Source organism: Amblyomma maculatum, chromosome 5, assembly GCF_055883805.1.
Source record: "Amblyomma maculatum isolate TAMU_Amacu chromosome 5, ASM5588380v1, whole genome shotgun sequence".
Lineage (NCBI taxonomy): Eukaryota > Metazoa > Arthropoda > Arachnida > Ixodida > Ixodidae > Amblyomma > Amblyomma maculatum.
In genome coordinates, this window is record NC_139348.1 from 56,296,598 (window position 1) to 56,309,788 (window position 13,191).

A 13,191-nucleotide genomic window follows, 5' to 3' on the forward strand; every position below is an offset into this window, starting at 1 on the left:
CCCCACAATGATCCGCTGCCTCGGCGCTCCAGTTCTCCGACGACACGAAATCAGCTAGTACCACACCGCAGCCGTGACCGGACCCCGCGATGCTCCGGCAACACCACAGCCGTAACCGCCGACCTGAACATTTCAGTGGACGGAACCGACGCGACAGCGCTTGTGGATACCGGCGCCGATTATTCTGTGATGAGTGGGCCTTCCGCCGCCACTCTGAAGAAGGTGACTACACACTGGACAGGCCCACAAATTCGTACCGCCGGAGGCCACTTGATAACGCCGACCGGTACCTGCACTTCTAGGGTAACTGTGCAAGAAGAAACATACTTAGCAACCTTCGTCGTACTTGTCCAGTGTTCCCGCGACGTCATCCTTGGCATGGATTTCTTAGCAGAGAATGGAGCCGTTATCGACCTGCAGACTAAGTCAGTGACCTTATCGACTGAGAACGCAATACACAGTGCTTCAGAGCGACCGACAGCACTGCACATCCTTGATGATCACGTCACTATTCCGCCCCGTTCCAGCGTGATGACGTCTGTGGCTGCGAATACACTGCGAAACTTTGAAGGTGTCGTGAAGAGTAAACAGATCTTACTTTTCGAACGCAGTCTTGATGTAGCCAGAGGAGTCGTTCGCCTGGAAGACGGCAAAGCAGACGTCCTACTCACAAATTTTGGCGGTGAGCACCAGCATTTAAGCACTGGGACTGTAGTGGCCCATATTTGCGGTATCACGCATGTTCGAAAAGCCTCTGGACTTGCGACGCTGTCATTGACCGAAATGGAGAGGCCTACCACCGATTTACTCTTCGACATTAACCCTGCGCTTTCTCAACTGCAGCATCGCCAAGTGAACCAGCTCCTCCAGCGCTATCGGGCGACCTTCTCCAACCCTTCACGTGTTGGCAGAACCGATCTCGCCAAGCATCGCATTATTACGGATGATACCGTGCCACCTCTCAGACAGTCACCTTACCGAGTGTCTCCGACTGAACGCGCCGCTATCACCGGCCAAGTGAAAGAGATGCTTCGCGACGATGTCATCCAGCCCTCGCGGAGTCCATGGGCTGCACCTGTCGTTCTTGTGAAGAAAAAGGATGGTACGCTGAGGTTTTGTGTGGATTACCGCCGGCTAAACAAAGTTACAAAGAAAGACGTCTATCCCCTGCCACGCATCGACGATGCTTTGGATCGTCTCTGCTCCGCGAAATATTTCTCTTCAATGGACTTGAAATCCGGATACTGGCAAATAGTGGTAGATGAGAGGGACCGCGAGAAAACGGCGTTTATTACTCTGGATGGGCTCTACGAGTTCAAGGCTATGCCCTTTGGTCTCTGCTCTGCTCCGGCTAGTTTACAACGGCTTATGGACACCGTACATGCAGATCTGAAGTGGCAGACATGTCTCGTTTACCTTGACGACGTTGTGGTCTTTGCTCCAACGTTCGAGGAGCACCTTCGACGCCTTGAAACTGTTTTGCAAGCCATAACGTCCTCTGGCCTTACGTTAAAGAACGAGAAATGTCATTTCGCTTATACGGAGCTCAAGTTCTTGGGGCACGTCGTAAGCCACGCTGGTGTCCTGCGGGATCCAGAGAAAACGACAGCTATTACCAACTTCCCTCCGCCCAAAGACCAGAAAGCTGTTCGACGATTTCTTGGCTTATGTGCCTACTACGGGCACTACGTCAAAGATTTCGCTCGACTCGCCGAGCCCCTAACACGTCTGACAAAGACAGACACGCCTTTCACTTGGGACGCACCACAGGAACAAGCATTCAAAGAGCTTCAACGCCGCCTACAAACACCTCCCATATTGGCTCACTTCGACGAAAACGCCGACACGGAGCTTCACACCGATGCAAGCAACATAGGCCTGGGCGCCGTTCTAGTTCAAATCCAGGGCGGCCAAGAACGTGTAATCGCTTACGCCAGTCGCTGTCTATCTAAAGCGGAATCGAACTATTCCGCAACAGAGAAAGAATGTCTAGCCATTGTGTGGGCGACGTCGAAGTTCCGGCTATATCTTTACGGGAAACCATTCAAGTTAGTAACTGGCCACCATGCCCTATGCTGGCTTGCAACCCTAAAGGACCCTTCAACCCGTCTTGTAAGATGGAGTCTACGATTACAAGAATTCGACATAACTGTCACGTACAAATCTGGCCGTCAGCATTCGGACGCAGACTGCCTCTCACGGGCCCCTGTAGATCCCCCCGGAGATGAAATTCCTGATGAGGCCATACTGCTAAATGCCATCAGCACAGAGTGCCTCGCTGAAAGACAATCTGCAGATCCTCGAACTTCGTCACATCATGGACTATCTAAACGGTGCATGTACAACCGCTCCGAGAGCTTTCAAGCGTGCTCTGTCATCGTTATGTGTGCGCAATGGTGTCCTCATGAAGAAAAACTTTTCCGCCAGCCAAACGCCGTACCTGATTGTTGCACCTATGTGTCTACGTGATGAAATCTTACAAGCTTGCCACGATGAACCAACCTCTGGACATTTGGGAGCCACCCGCACGCTTGCAAGGCTCAAGGAAAAGTACTAGTGGCCTCGACTTCACTCAGACGTTTCACACTATGTGAAAACGTGTCGCAACTGTCAGCGTCGTAAGGTGCCGCCGACTAAGCCCACCGAACTCTTGAAGCCAATAGACCCACCGTCGAGGCCTTACTAGCAGATTGGCATGGACATGCTGGGACCATTTCCCCTTTCACACTCCGGTAACCGGTGGGTCATTATTGCCACGGATTACCTTACATGATACGCGGAAACCTCCGCTCTACACAACGGTACTGCCTCAGAGGTTGCAAAGTTTTTCATCAATTGCGTTGTCCTGCGCCATGGCGCACCGGAGATTTTGATTACTGACAGAGGAGCCGCATTTACAGCCGAATTGCTGCAGCAGATTTTAATTCACAGTCATACTGAACACAGGAAGGCAACACCTTACCATCCTCAAACGAACGGCTTGACCGAACGCTTGAAAAAAACACTCGCTGACATGCTCTCAATGTACGTCGACGTAGAGCAGAAAACGTGGGATGAAGTGCTCCCGTACGTTACCTTTGCATACAATACAGCGGTCCAGGAAACAACGAACATGACACCTTTCCGTCTGGTCCATGGCCTCGAAGTGACCACAATGCTTGATGCCATGTTACCACATCTAGACAACGGCAACCAACAACCAGATGTTCACACCTTTCTGCACCTCGCCGAAGAGTCCCGTCAGCTGGCCAGGCTGCGAATTCAGAATCAGCAACGCCACGATGCCCAACGATACAACCTCCGACACCGTGACGCCCGGTACACAGCTGGAGACCGTGTCTGGGTTTGGTTTCCTGTACGTCGACGAGGCCTCAGTGAGAAACTGCTGTGTCGTTACTTTGGCCCGCACAAAGTGGTAAGCCAAGTTGGGGACCTAAACCATGAATTTGTTCCTGATGGATTTAAAAAGTCCCGACGCTCCACGCTCCCGGACGTGGTCCACGTGGTCCGCCTGGAACCGTATTACGACCGATATTGTTGACTCTTTCTGTGCGTGAGCAACTGCCCTTTGTGCAATGTTTTTTTTTTTTCTTTATCTCTACCCACACTCCCAGCATCGGGACGATGCTTCTTGTACCCGGGGGGGGGGGGGGGCAATGACACGCTGCATTTATTATTTTCCCTCTGTGCTGATCCCGAGCGTATGCCTCCTCGAGGCGAAGAAACCGACGTTCGTCTCCTCGAGGCGAAGAAACTGAAGTTCTTCTGTCGAAGCGGGCCTGCTAGTTTCCTGCCGCACTGTGACTTCTGTTACTCCTGTGTCCCGCGGTGACTTCTGATCAGAGACTTCACACCGTGACAATATTTCGAAAATTCATAATAAGTTGATATAAAAATGCGAAATAGTTTATATCTTACAGGAATGAAGCTCGCAAATATGTCGTACTAGAGGCCTAGGGAGTTACCAACGCTTAGGATGTAGAATATACCAATTTATCATGCAGTGCACGGACACCTTGCATTTCACCTTCAAGGAAATGCAACCGCTCCTCCAAAATACCAACCCATCACTTACCAGAATTTACAAAACTTCGTGCAATGTACGAAATATTTTGAAGCGAATTCGTGCGCACTTGCTGCATCTTTGGCGCCCACGCCTGCTCGGCAGTGCGTAGAAGTTAATCCTTTGCCGATGACGAAGGCTCAGGGAGCGAGGCTGGATTCCGTCTTTGATGCCATTCAGCATCTTGAGACTATAATACCAGTATTCGTGAGGCTATCAATAAGGGCCTTTTAATTCATAGAGGCATAGAACTGATAGAGATCAATTAAGCAAATGAGCTCACGAATTAAAAGCAAAAAATTACTACAATATTTCTCCCTGCAGCCTTCAAGCGATGGTAATGGTAATTTGTAAAAATTTAGCTAAAAAAATAACGATCTCAAAAAAACTTTCCCTATGGTCTTTTTGGTTCATGTCACCAAGGACACTGATAAAACTGAATCTTGGGAAACTTCCGAAAAGCAGTGACTCATTTCTGCAGTCGCGAACTTGAAATCATGGTTGGTTCAATTCAACATGCTTATCGCCTAGGACATCACTGCTCGGTTATGACGCGGCACATGATCACTAAATTTAATAGCAGTAAAGTAATTGAAAACGTGCTTAGTAATGGGCACAAGTTAAAAGATTCCGGCTTCAGTGTTCTTCGTGATTATTCTGCGGCCATTCGACAAAACCGCAAGAATGTTCTGAATTTTTGTGAAGTGAAAAGGAAAGAGGGGGACAAAACTAATTTGAGATTTGTCAAACTACACATCAATAAAAGAGTATATCAGTGGGACTACAGCACCAGCAGTACAGTTTGTATCTCCCGTGCCTCAAGTGAATGACATTTATTCGTCGGTCCTTCAAGTCGCCTTTTTTCATCTTAGTTTTAACCCTCTTCCTTCAAGTCGCCTTTTTTCATCTTCGTTTTAACCCTCTTCCAAGCTTTCAGTTAAGTTCATTTCCTTTCTTCACGCTAACATCAGGAGCGTCAATCATAAAGCCGCTGCTCTTTCTTTCTTCATTGAGTAATTCTGCCTCAATTGTTGCCTTAATGGAAACATGGTACAACGATGCTATTCCAGAGAGGAGTGTTCTGCTGAGTGAATCTTTTTCGTTGCGACAGGAAGTTTCGGAGAGGAGGTGGTGTTCTGATTAAAATTAGGAAAGAAATTAAAGATATACCCGTAATAGTCACCTCTTTTATTGAATGTGCGCTGTTTTTTTCTAATACGCCATTACAAATGTTATAGTTGGTGTGTTTTCCGAAATGTTGTGATGGTTTTTGTGCAGAATTACATCGCCTGTTAGGTGAAGCGCGAGCGCGTTTTCTGAATTCTGATTTGCTTATTATCCATGACTTTAATTTTCCTTATCACTAGTAGGATATGTTGTCTGCCCCTCCTAGTGACAATTGAAGCTCATGCCATCATACAGACGTATCTTGACTTATGACTTTTCATTATGCTTAAATATTTCTAACTCAGCCATCGGTGCGTTCTTTAAAATTTCTGGACCTCATCCTTACCAAACCCGCCGGGGTGACGCAGGGGTTAGGGCGCTCGACTACTGTGCCCAAGTATGCGGGATCGTATCCAACCTCGGCGGCCACTTTTCAATGAAGGCGAAAAGCCAGGCGCGCGTATGCTGTGCGTTTTCAGGGCACTATAAACAACTCCAGATGGTCGAAATTTCCGGAATCCTCGACTATGGCGTCTATCATAGTCGGAGTCGCTTTAGGACGTTCAACACCAAAACACACCAATCATGCTTGCCAGAGAAAATATTAGGTCAGAATTTTTTCATCATGAAGGGTTTTCCGATCACGAAATTATCACCTGGCACATCATCTATCGGTTCAGCGAAAGAAAAACTGTTCCGAAAAGATAAGATGTTACAACAGAGTTAACTTCCGCAAAATGAACTCCGAATTAACAAGTGCAATACCTTTCTGATCATTCCTCTCATTCTGCTGATGAAAACTGGATATTGTTCAAAACTCATCATTCTCATCAATCAGTGCGTTCCACTTATATCGGTAAAGTGCAACTTAAGTGTACCTTTGTTTGAACACAGTCCTCGTAGAGCTAACAAGAAACAAACGTCTGTACAGACAAGCCAAAGCGCATAGAGCTACTCATTCCCTTGACAGATATAAGCCAAGTGAAAAAGAATACCAAGTTTTACTAAAAAAACACTCCAATTCCTGCATCCAAGTGTGCACAGATGTGTCAGCATTCTCATCTGTATGTACTTTTGAAGACATCACTTCAGCTCCCAGCCTAAATACATTTCTTGAGATGTCTATGGCCGAAGTTAGTATTAATGATGAAGGAATTAAATCCCTCCTGAATAATGTGTAAACTCACTTCTAGCTCTGATCATCATCGTTTTAACAACACAATTCCTAAAGACCTCTCTGATAGCATTTATCTAGTATTGTCATTACTCTTTTCTCAATCATTGTCATCTGGATCGATTCGTTGCGTTTGACGTGTAGCTAAAGTAATGCTCATATTCAAATCTGGTGCCCACACTAATCCTGTCAACTATCGTTTATTACTTTCTTTGCCAGCTCCATATCTAAGCCCAAAGAACATATTTTTTGCACTAATATTATCAGCTGTCTTGAGCACACCATTAGATTTAAATACCAGCATTTTCTCATGTGACACTCAACTTTCCAAATTCGCTTACGACCTTGTTTCTTCAGTAGATGCAGGCAAACGAGTCGATACGCTATTTCTTGACATTTGCAAAGCATTTAATCGGGTCCACCATCACAGAATTTTGCTGGAACTTACCCATTTGAACATTCCTTCTGACAATATTGCCTAGGTTCAGAGATTTCCTACATGCCGATCTCATTTCGCTTCTGTCAGTTCCTCCAAACCTGTTTCGTCCGGTGTTCCCCAGGGCAGCTTTCTGGAAAATTTACTTTTTCTAATCTTCCTACATGATTACGAAGATTCATAAAATACTTAACCCGCCGGGGTGGCGCAGTGGTTACGGCGCTCGGCTATTGTTCCCAAGGACTCGGTATCGAATACCGGCCTAGGCTCCCGCTTTTCGGTGGCGGCGAAAAGCAAGGCGCCCGTGTGCTGTGCGATGACCGCAGACGTTAAAGAACCCCAGGTGGTTGAAATCTCCGGAGTCCTCCACTACGGTGTCTCACAGAACCTGAGTCGCCTTTTAAACCCCACAATCAAACCAACCAATCATAACTGACTTTCCTACTTCAGTATCATTAAAATCAGAATATTTTCTGATGATTTTGATATATACCATAACATCACTAATGACTCTGACCGCCAATCCTTGCAAATTGATTTAGATTCTATTAGCAGCTGGTGTTCATACTGGTTAATGACCCATATTTCCTCTAAAACAAAAATTGTCTTTTTCACTCGCAAGTCATGCCGCATCCCGACATCTTTCAGTTCAGTTCATGTTCAGTTGTGTCCGACTCGTCGGAACCCTATGGACCATATCACGCCACGCTTTCCGGCTTCTAACTATCTTCCTAACATCACATAACTTCATCTGCAGCGCCTCGAGGACCCCATATACATCCTACACTCTCTTTAATAATTAATTGCCAGAACTTTCTACTTCCTACAAGCATTTGGGGCTACATCGTTAGTATTATTTAACATAAAATTACTATCTTAGCCAAGCTCTGGCAGCTGCTAACATCTATTTTTTTTCTTCTAAACACAAACTTAAACAAGCGCCTTTCCATCAAGGAAAATAACCTACGTTACCTCGTTACCTTAATACGGCTTAATATCGAGTATGTGTCGACCATCTGGGACCCGTATCAAGCATACCTTATATATGAGTTGGGATCACTACACTACCGCGCCGTTATATTCATATTTTTGGATTATTCTCGTCATACTGGCGTCACTGCCCTAAAGGCTAGAACCGAACTTGTTAAGTTATCACATCGTTACAAACTAACACGTTTGGCTTCTTTTCATAGACTTTACCATTATGTTTTGCTGCATGGCGATTTTTTTCAATTACCTGAATAATCTTTTTCCACGTCGCGACCACGCGCTGAAAGTTAAATGCATGTCATACCACACTTCTTTTTTTGCGAACTCTTTCATACTCGTACTATCGTCAACTGAAATAATGTACCATAACAAATCACATCAGAAACGAACCTTAACGAGTTAAAGGACCTAGTAACCCAAATGTCTGTCTAGCATTTCTCCTTGATTGTAGCACATGCTGCACTCAGCTGTTTTGTTAATTTGTTTCGTTCCAGCGGTTATATTAGGCCTCTAAGCACTTTCCATTCTCTTTTCGTGTGAGGTATAATGTATATTACCGGCTATATTTTGTTTCCTACTCGTTTTGTTTTATGTGATGCGCATTGCTGCTTGCTCATTTTTCTGCATTCTTGTGCGTCATTGCTCCCTCTATTTAATACCCTCAATTGAGGGGCTTTAGGGGTTTACCAAATAAATTAAGACAGGTGGCATGATTTGTATTATCTTTGTGTTGTCGTGGTTGTGAACCTGCCATAACTTCTTCAAGTTTAGTTTCGCTGCCCCAATATTTTTCTTCTTCTGAAACACGAAAAACTGAAGGAGAGAGTTGAAGGGGTTTTTTCGATTTTGCATTTTTCACAACAAAAGCTGCATAGCTAACGCTTCTCGATATCGAAACCATGTGCTTTATATTTCAGTTATTGCTGGTTGGTAGGCCTGCTTTTGTGTTCAGTAACATGTAGGAATACTGTGATGAGTAATAAGAATTTAACTTGTTCCACCGATAAGTTAACTTTTTTTATACTGCCCTGTAGATGCGTAATTTTTAAACTGCCTAAATTTCAATTCAAGTGTTTATACGAAATGTATTGACTAGGTGGACATTTTTTTTATAATTTCAGCTCTCTCAGAAGAAAAGGGGAGGCGAAATAACGTGCCTTTTTGACCTTGCTTTGGCTGAACTCTTCAGAAGAAGCATCGCATTAAGAAGCAGATGCAAGAACGACAAAGCAGAAAAGTGAATAATGCAGAACTCCAGATATATTTAGAATAAAAAAAAGCTTGCACAGTACACATCCACCCCTCATATGGTTACAGCTTCTGTTATGGTCTACATCAGTTCAGTTCAGTCATTCAGTCGTGTCCGACTCTTCGTGACCCTATGGACCATGTCACGCCACGCTTTCCGGTCACTCACTATCTTCCTAACATCACATAACTTCATCCGCAGTGCCTCGAGGATGCCATCCCAAGCAGCACACCAACATCGCACCAACCCCGGCCCAACTTTGACAAAAATTGGTACCAACATTGGCGTAACACTGGATTTTTGAGAAATTACTACATTTTTATTTATTGGTCCGGCTTATATGCCAACATTGCACCTGTCCTGGCACTGCCAACATAGGCTATCAGCTGGCCGTGCCCCTAGTGTCACATATTGGAATGCCACTAGAATTCATTGGCACTTGTGACGTTGGCAATAAACCAGTCGTGCCGCTAGTATCAGATATTGGTATTTATTGGCATGCAACAAGTATTCATCGGCACACGTGACATTGGCACTGCCACTGTTAAGCCACCTTTAGCCATGCAGTTAATTCACCCTTGCCCTTACTGCTGCCATTTGCTTAACTGTCACTCTGACAATTGTGGTTTTCTTACAGAGTCCATTCCCAATACCACCTTGCATGTCATCTCCCTAAACGCCACAAAAACCATGCAATTAAATGAGGCAAGCAAAATATTTTACGAAAACATTTTATTGAGAGCTCATATACATGTACATGCCACAAGGACCTCAGAGGGCCAAAATGTAGTGCAGGAGGCATTGGGTACAGGGTTAATATGGGAGAGGCTAGTATGTGTAATTGGAAACAGGGCACTAAGCAGCACATGATCAGGTAGTGCAGGTAAAGGTGATGGGGTGCAGTGTGCATTGGTCAAGATTAAGGGGCTGGACATATTGAGCAGGGTTGATGCACTATAGCCTTGTAGTGCGAGAGGTGTTGCAGGAATAGAAGGCTGAGCGTGGGTGCATTCCAGGGCAGTGTCCACCATGGATGGGAAATGCCAGTGGACTGTGTTGAGTATGATAGTTGGCATTGAAGGGTCAATGGATCAAGTGATGAGGTTCAGGGGCAGGGGAAGCGCTTGGCCGAGGTAGTAAGCTGGGCGCCCCGCAGGAAACAATCATTCAGGAACAGTTTGTTGAGGTGATTGGCCCGTGGGTCTTACAAATGACATCTGCACAGAAGACAAGCATATATCACCATAAGATCTAAACTCACCTTCTCAACACTTATCCAAACACATATTTGAAGTCTGGGTGCTCTATACGATTGAGTACAAAATACAGAACCCCGCTATAGTAATACCTCTGATATAGTAAAGTGAAGTCCCAGTTCATCTTCCATAGGCAACAGCAGATTTTCCCCCTTTACAGTAAAGATGTTTTTGGTAAAAATCTGTTAAAGTGCTTCTGGCCATGGCGACGACTCCCGCGCACTACCTAGAGTCGCGAGGCCAAGACTTTTTGTATTTGAAAACAGAACAATAACCCCGAGTGTTCGTTTAGGTGGCTTTACTACTAGCCGTAGCAGCAGTCAGAAGAAGCCTAGGGAAAGCGCGCAGCGCGAAGAAGAAAAAGGTTAAGTTGTCTACAAACATAGCAAGGAGGCGGCGTGTTCCATTCAGAAAGTAAAGGAGTAAAAGTGCAGCAAGAAATAGGGAAGGGAAAGAAATGGGTCAACATTCACTGCAATGTGCAGTACAAATCTTGAGGCAGTGGTGGAAGAAAGTGGAGGTGCAGCGAGTAAGGTCTTATAGCACTTGAGTGCCATGCGAATTTATCATTTCGTGCTTTTTAAAAGACAGAAAGAGCAATAAAAGATACCATCTTCATGCAAAGCTTTAGTTTTTACATGAAATCGAACTTGGTTGCATTCGTAACCACGTCTTCATGCTTCAGAGGTACTTCCACAAGATGTAGGGAAATTTTATAATAAAAAACACAAAATGATGTGATAAAAGCGAGATGGAAGGTATTTAGATTATTTTTCATTAAACAACAAGACGCGTTCAGTAAGTTCCTATTTAACTACTAGATAGCACTTTCAGGACCATGTCATCACAGACCACTGATACAGTAAAGACCATGATATAGTAAATATTTTCGCTGGATCAGTGGCTTTACTATAAAGGGGTTCTACTGTATAAATTGAAGGCCTATTGCCACACATTCTTCTTTTAGAGCACTTTGCGACAGGTTTCTGGGCCTGAAAGTGCATGCAGCCTCTTATGATGTAGGGATAATAAACATATATTTTATTTATTTATTTATTTATTTATTCAGTGATTGTGTGGGCAATACATGGTACTGCCCGTGGGGCAGGACAAAAGGAGGTAATTAGTCTCCTGACGAGGTCCTGGCCCCACTGGGCACAACAGCAGCGGGTACAAAGTACAGGCAATGCACATGCAACTACATATAACAATCTTCACCGTATATGAAACAAAAACACATGAAACAAAAACACCGAGTTAAAAACTATCACCGCAGTACAAAATACGCATTCAGACACGTGCCAATAACAAAACATAAAGAAATGTAACAACAGTTATGAAACTCTGGAACAATGTAAAGGAATAGCACAATACATTTCGATTTCGCATCTACTTTAGTCATGTATTTGGTTTTCTATTGAAGTGAAAAGAGGTTTTATTCTCCGTTTGAAAGTTGGCAGACTTCTACTTGTTCTTGCGATATCAAGTCATCATCATCATCATCAGCCTGATTATACCCACTGCAGGGCGAAGGCCTCTCCCATATCTCTCCACTTAACCCGGTTCTGTGCTAGCTGCATCCACTTGACCCCTGCGAACTTCTTAATCTCATCCGCCCACCTAACTTTCTGCCGCCCCCTGCTACGCTTTCCTTCCCTTGGAATCCAGTTTGTTACCCTCAGCGACCATCGGTTATCCTCTCTTCGCACTACATGTCCTGCCCATGTCCATTTCTTCTTCTTAATTTCCACTAGAATGTCGTTAACTTGAGTTATTTCTCTGACCCACTCTGCACGCTTTCTATCTCTTAATGTTACCCCTACCATTTTTCGTTCCATAGCCCTCAAGTATGTCTGGGTATCAAGTATGTCTGGGTAATTATTACATAGTTTCATGATTTGATGATCAATTGTCTGTTTAGCATAATTAGTCCGCGGTTTATCTACAACAATGAAAGTCCTCCGCAGATTGTGACCAGTATCCCTATTTAGATAATGACTAGAAAATCTATTATAATTGCTCGACACTTCAGAAAATACGTACACAGATAATTTCTGCTTGTATATATCGTGGAAAGGTAGGATATTATGTGTTGCCATGAACGTTACGGTGTCTAAACTTTCCTTATATAATGCTCTAATGGCCCTCCGCTGCAGGGCAAATAGTCTGTTATTATCAGTCTTAATTCCGGTACCCCATACTAAACAACAGTAATTAAAGAGAGAGTGTATTAGTGAGAAATAGAGCTGCTTTTTGAGCCTGACAGGGATAAGATTTCGAAGGCGGCTTAACATTCCAATACATCTTGCTACTTTCATTCTTACATTTCCCACATGGTGGGACCATGTTAGGTTTGACTGGAAAGTAACACCTAAGAATGTATGACAATCTACACGCTCAAGCAAAGCATCATTATAGTACAGGTTCACATTGTTGAGAATGGGCTTGTTTTTTGCAGAAAATATCATATATTTTGTTTTGCTAGTATTTATTTGAAGCTTGTTTGTATGTACCCATAAACCAAGGTCATTCAGCCATGCGTTCGACGTGGTCTCAAGTTCCTCAAGGCTCTGCCCAGAAAAAAAGACACTTGTGTCGTCAGCGTACAGCAACACCTCACCCGCAGTTGAAATGTTAATTATATCATTTATATACAGTATGAATAACAACGGGCCGAGTATAGAGCCCTGAGGAACGCCGTATTTAATGTTTTCTTTTCCTGACGTAATACCATGTATGGAAATAAACTGAGCCCTCGAGTGTAAATAACTCCGTATAAGACTTTGTGCTGTGCCTCTAAAACCGTATGCCTCAAGCTTACTGAACAAGATATGGTGTTGTATAGAATGAAAGTCT

The 13,191-nt window shown here is 44.3% G+C and overlaps 1 protein-coding gene across 1 annotated transcript in view; it reads left to right on the plus strand.

Moving 5' to 3' along the window:
- LOC146188355 (cell-death-related nuclease 7-like) overlaps window positions 1-9,155 on the plus strand; it is a 105,251-nt gene extending 96,096 nt beyond the window's left edge. Inside the window, exon 7 of the mRNA XM_084603749.1 lies at window positions 8,952-9,155. Coding sequence (XP_084459875.1) covers window positions 8,952-9,071 — 120 coding nt within the window. The 3' untranslated portion in view covers window positions 9,072-9,155. The remainder of the gene's footprint in view (window positions 1-8,951) is intronic.
- The last annotated feature ends 4,036 nt before the right edge of the window (window positions 9,156-13,191 follow it).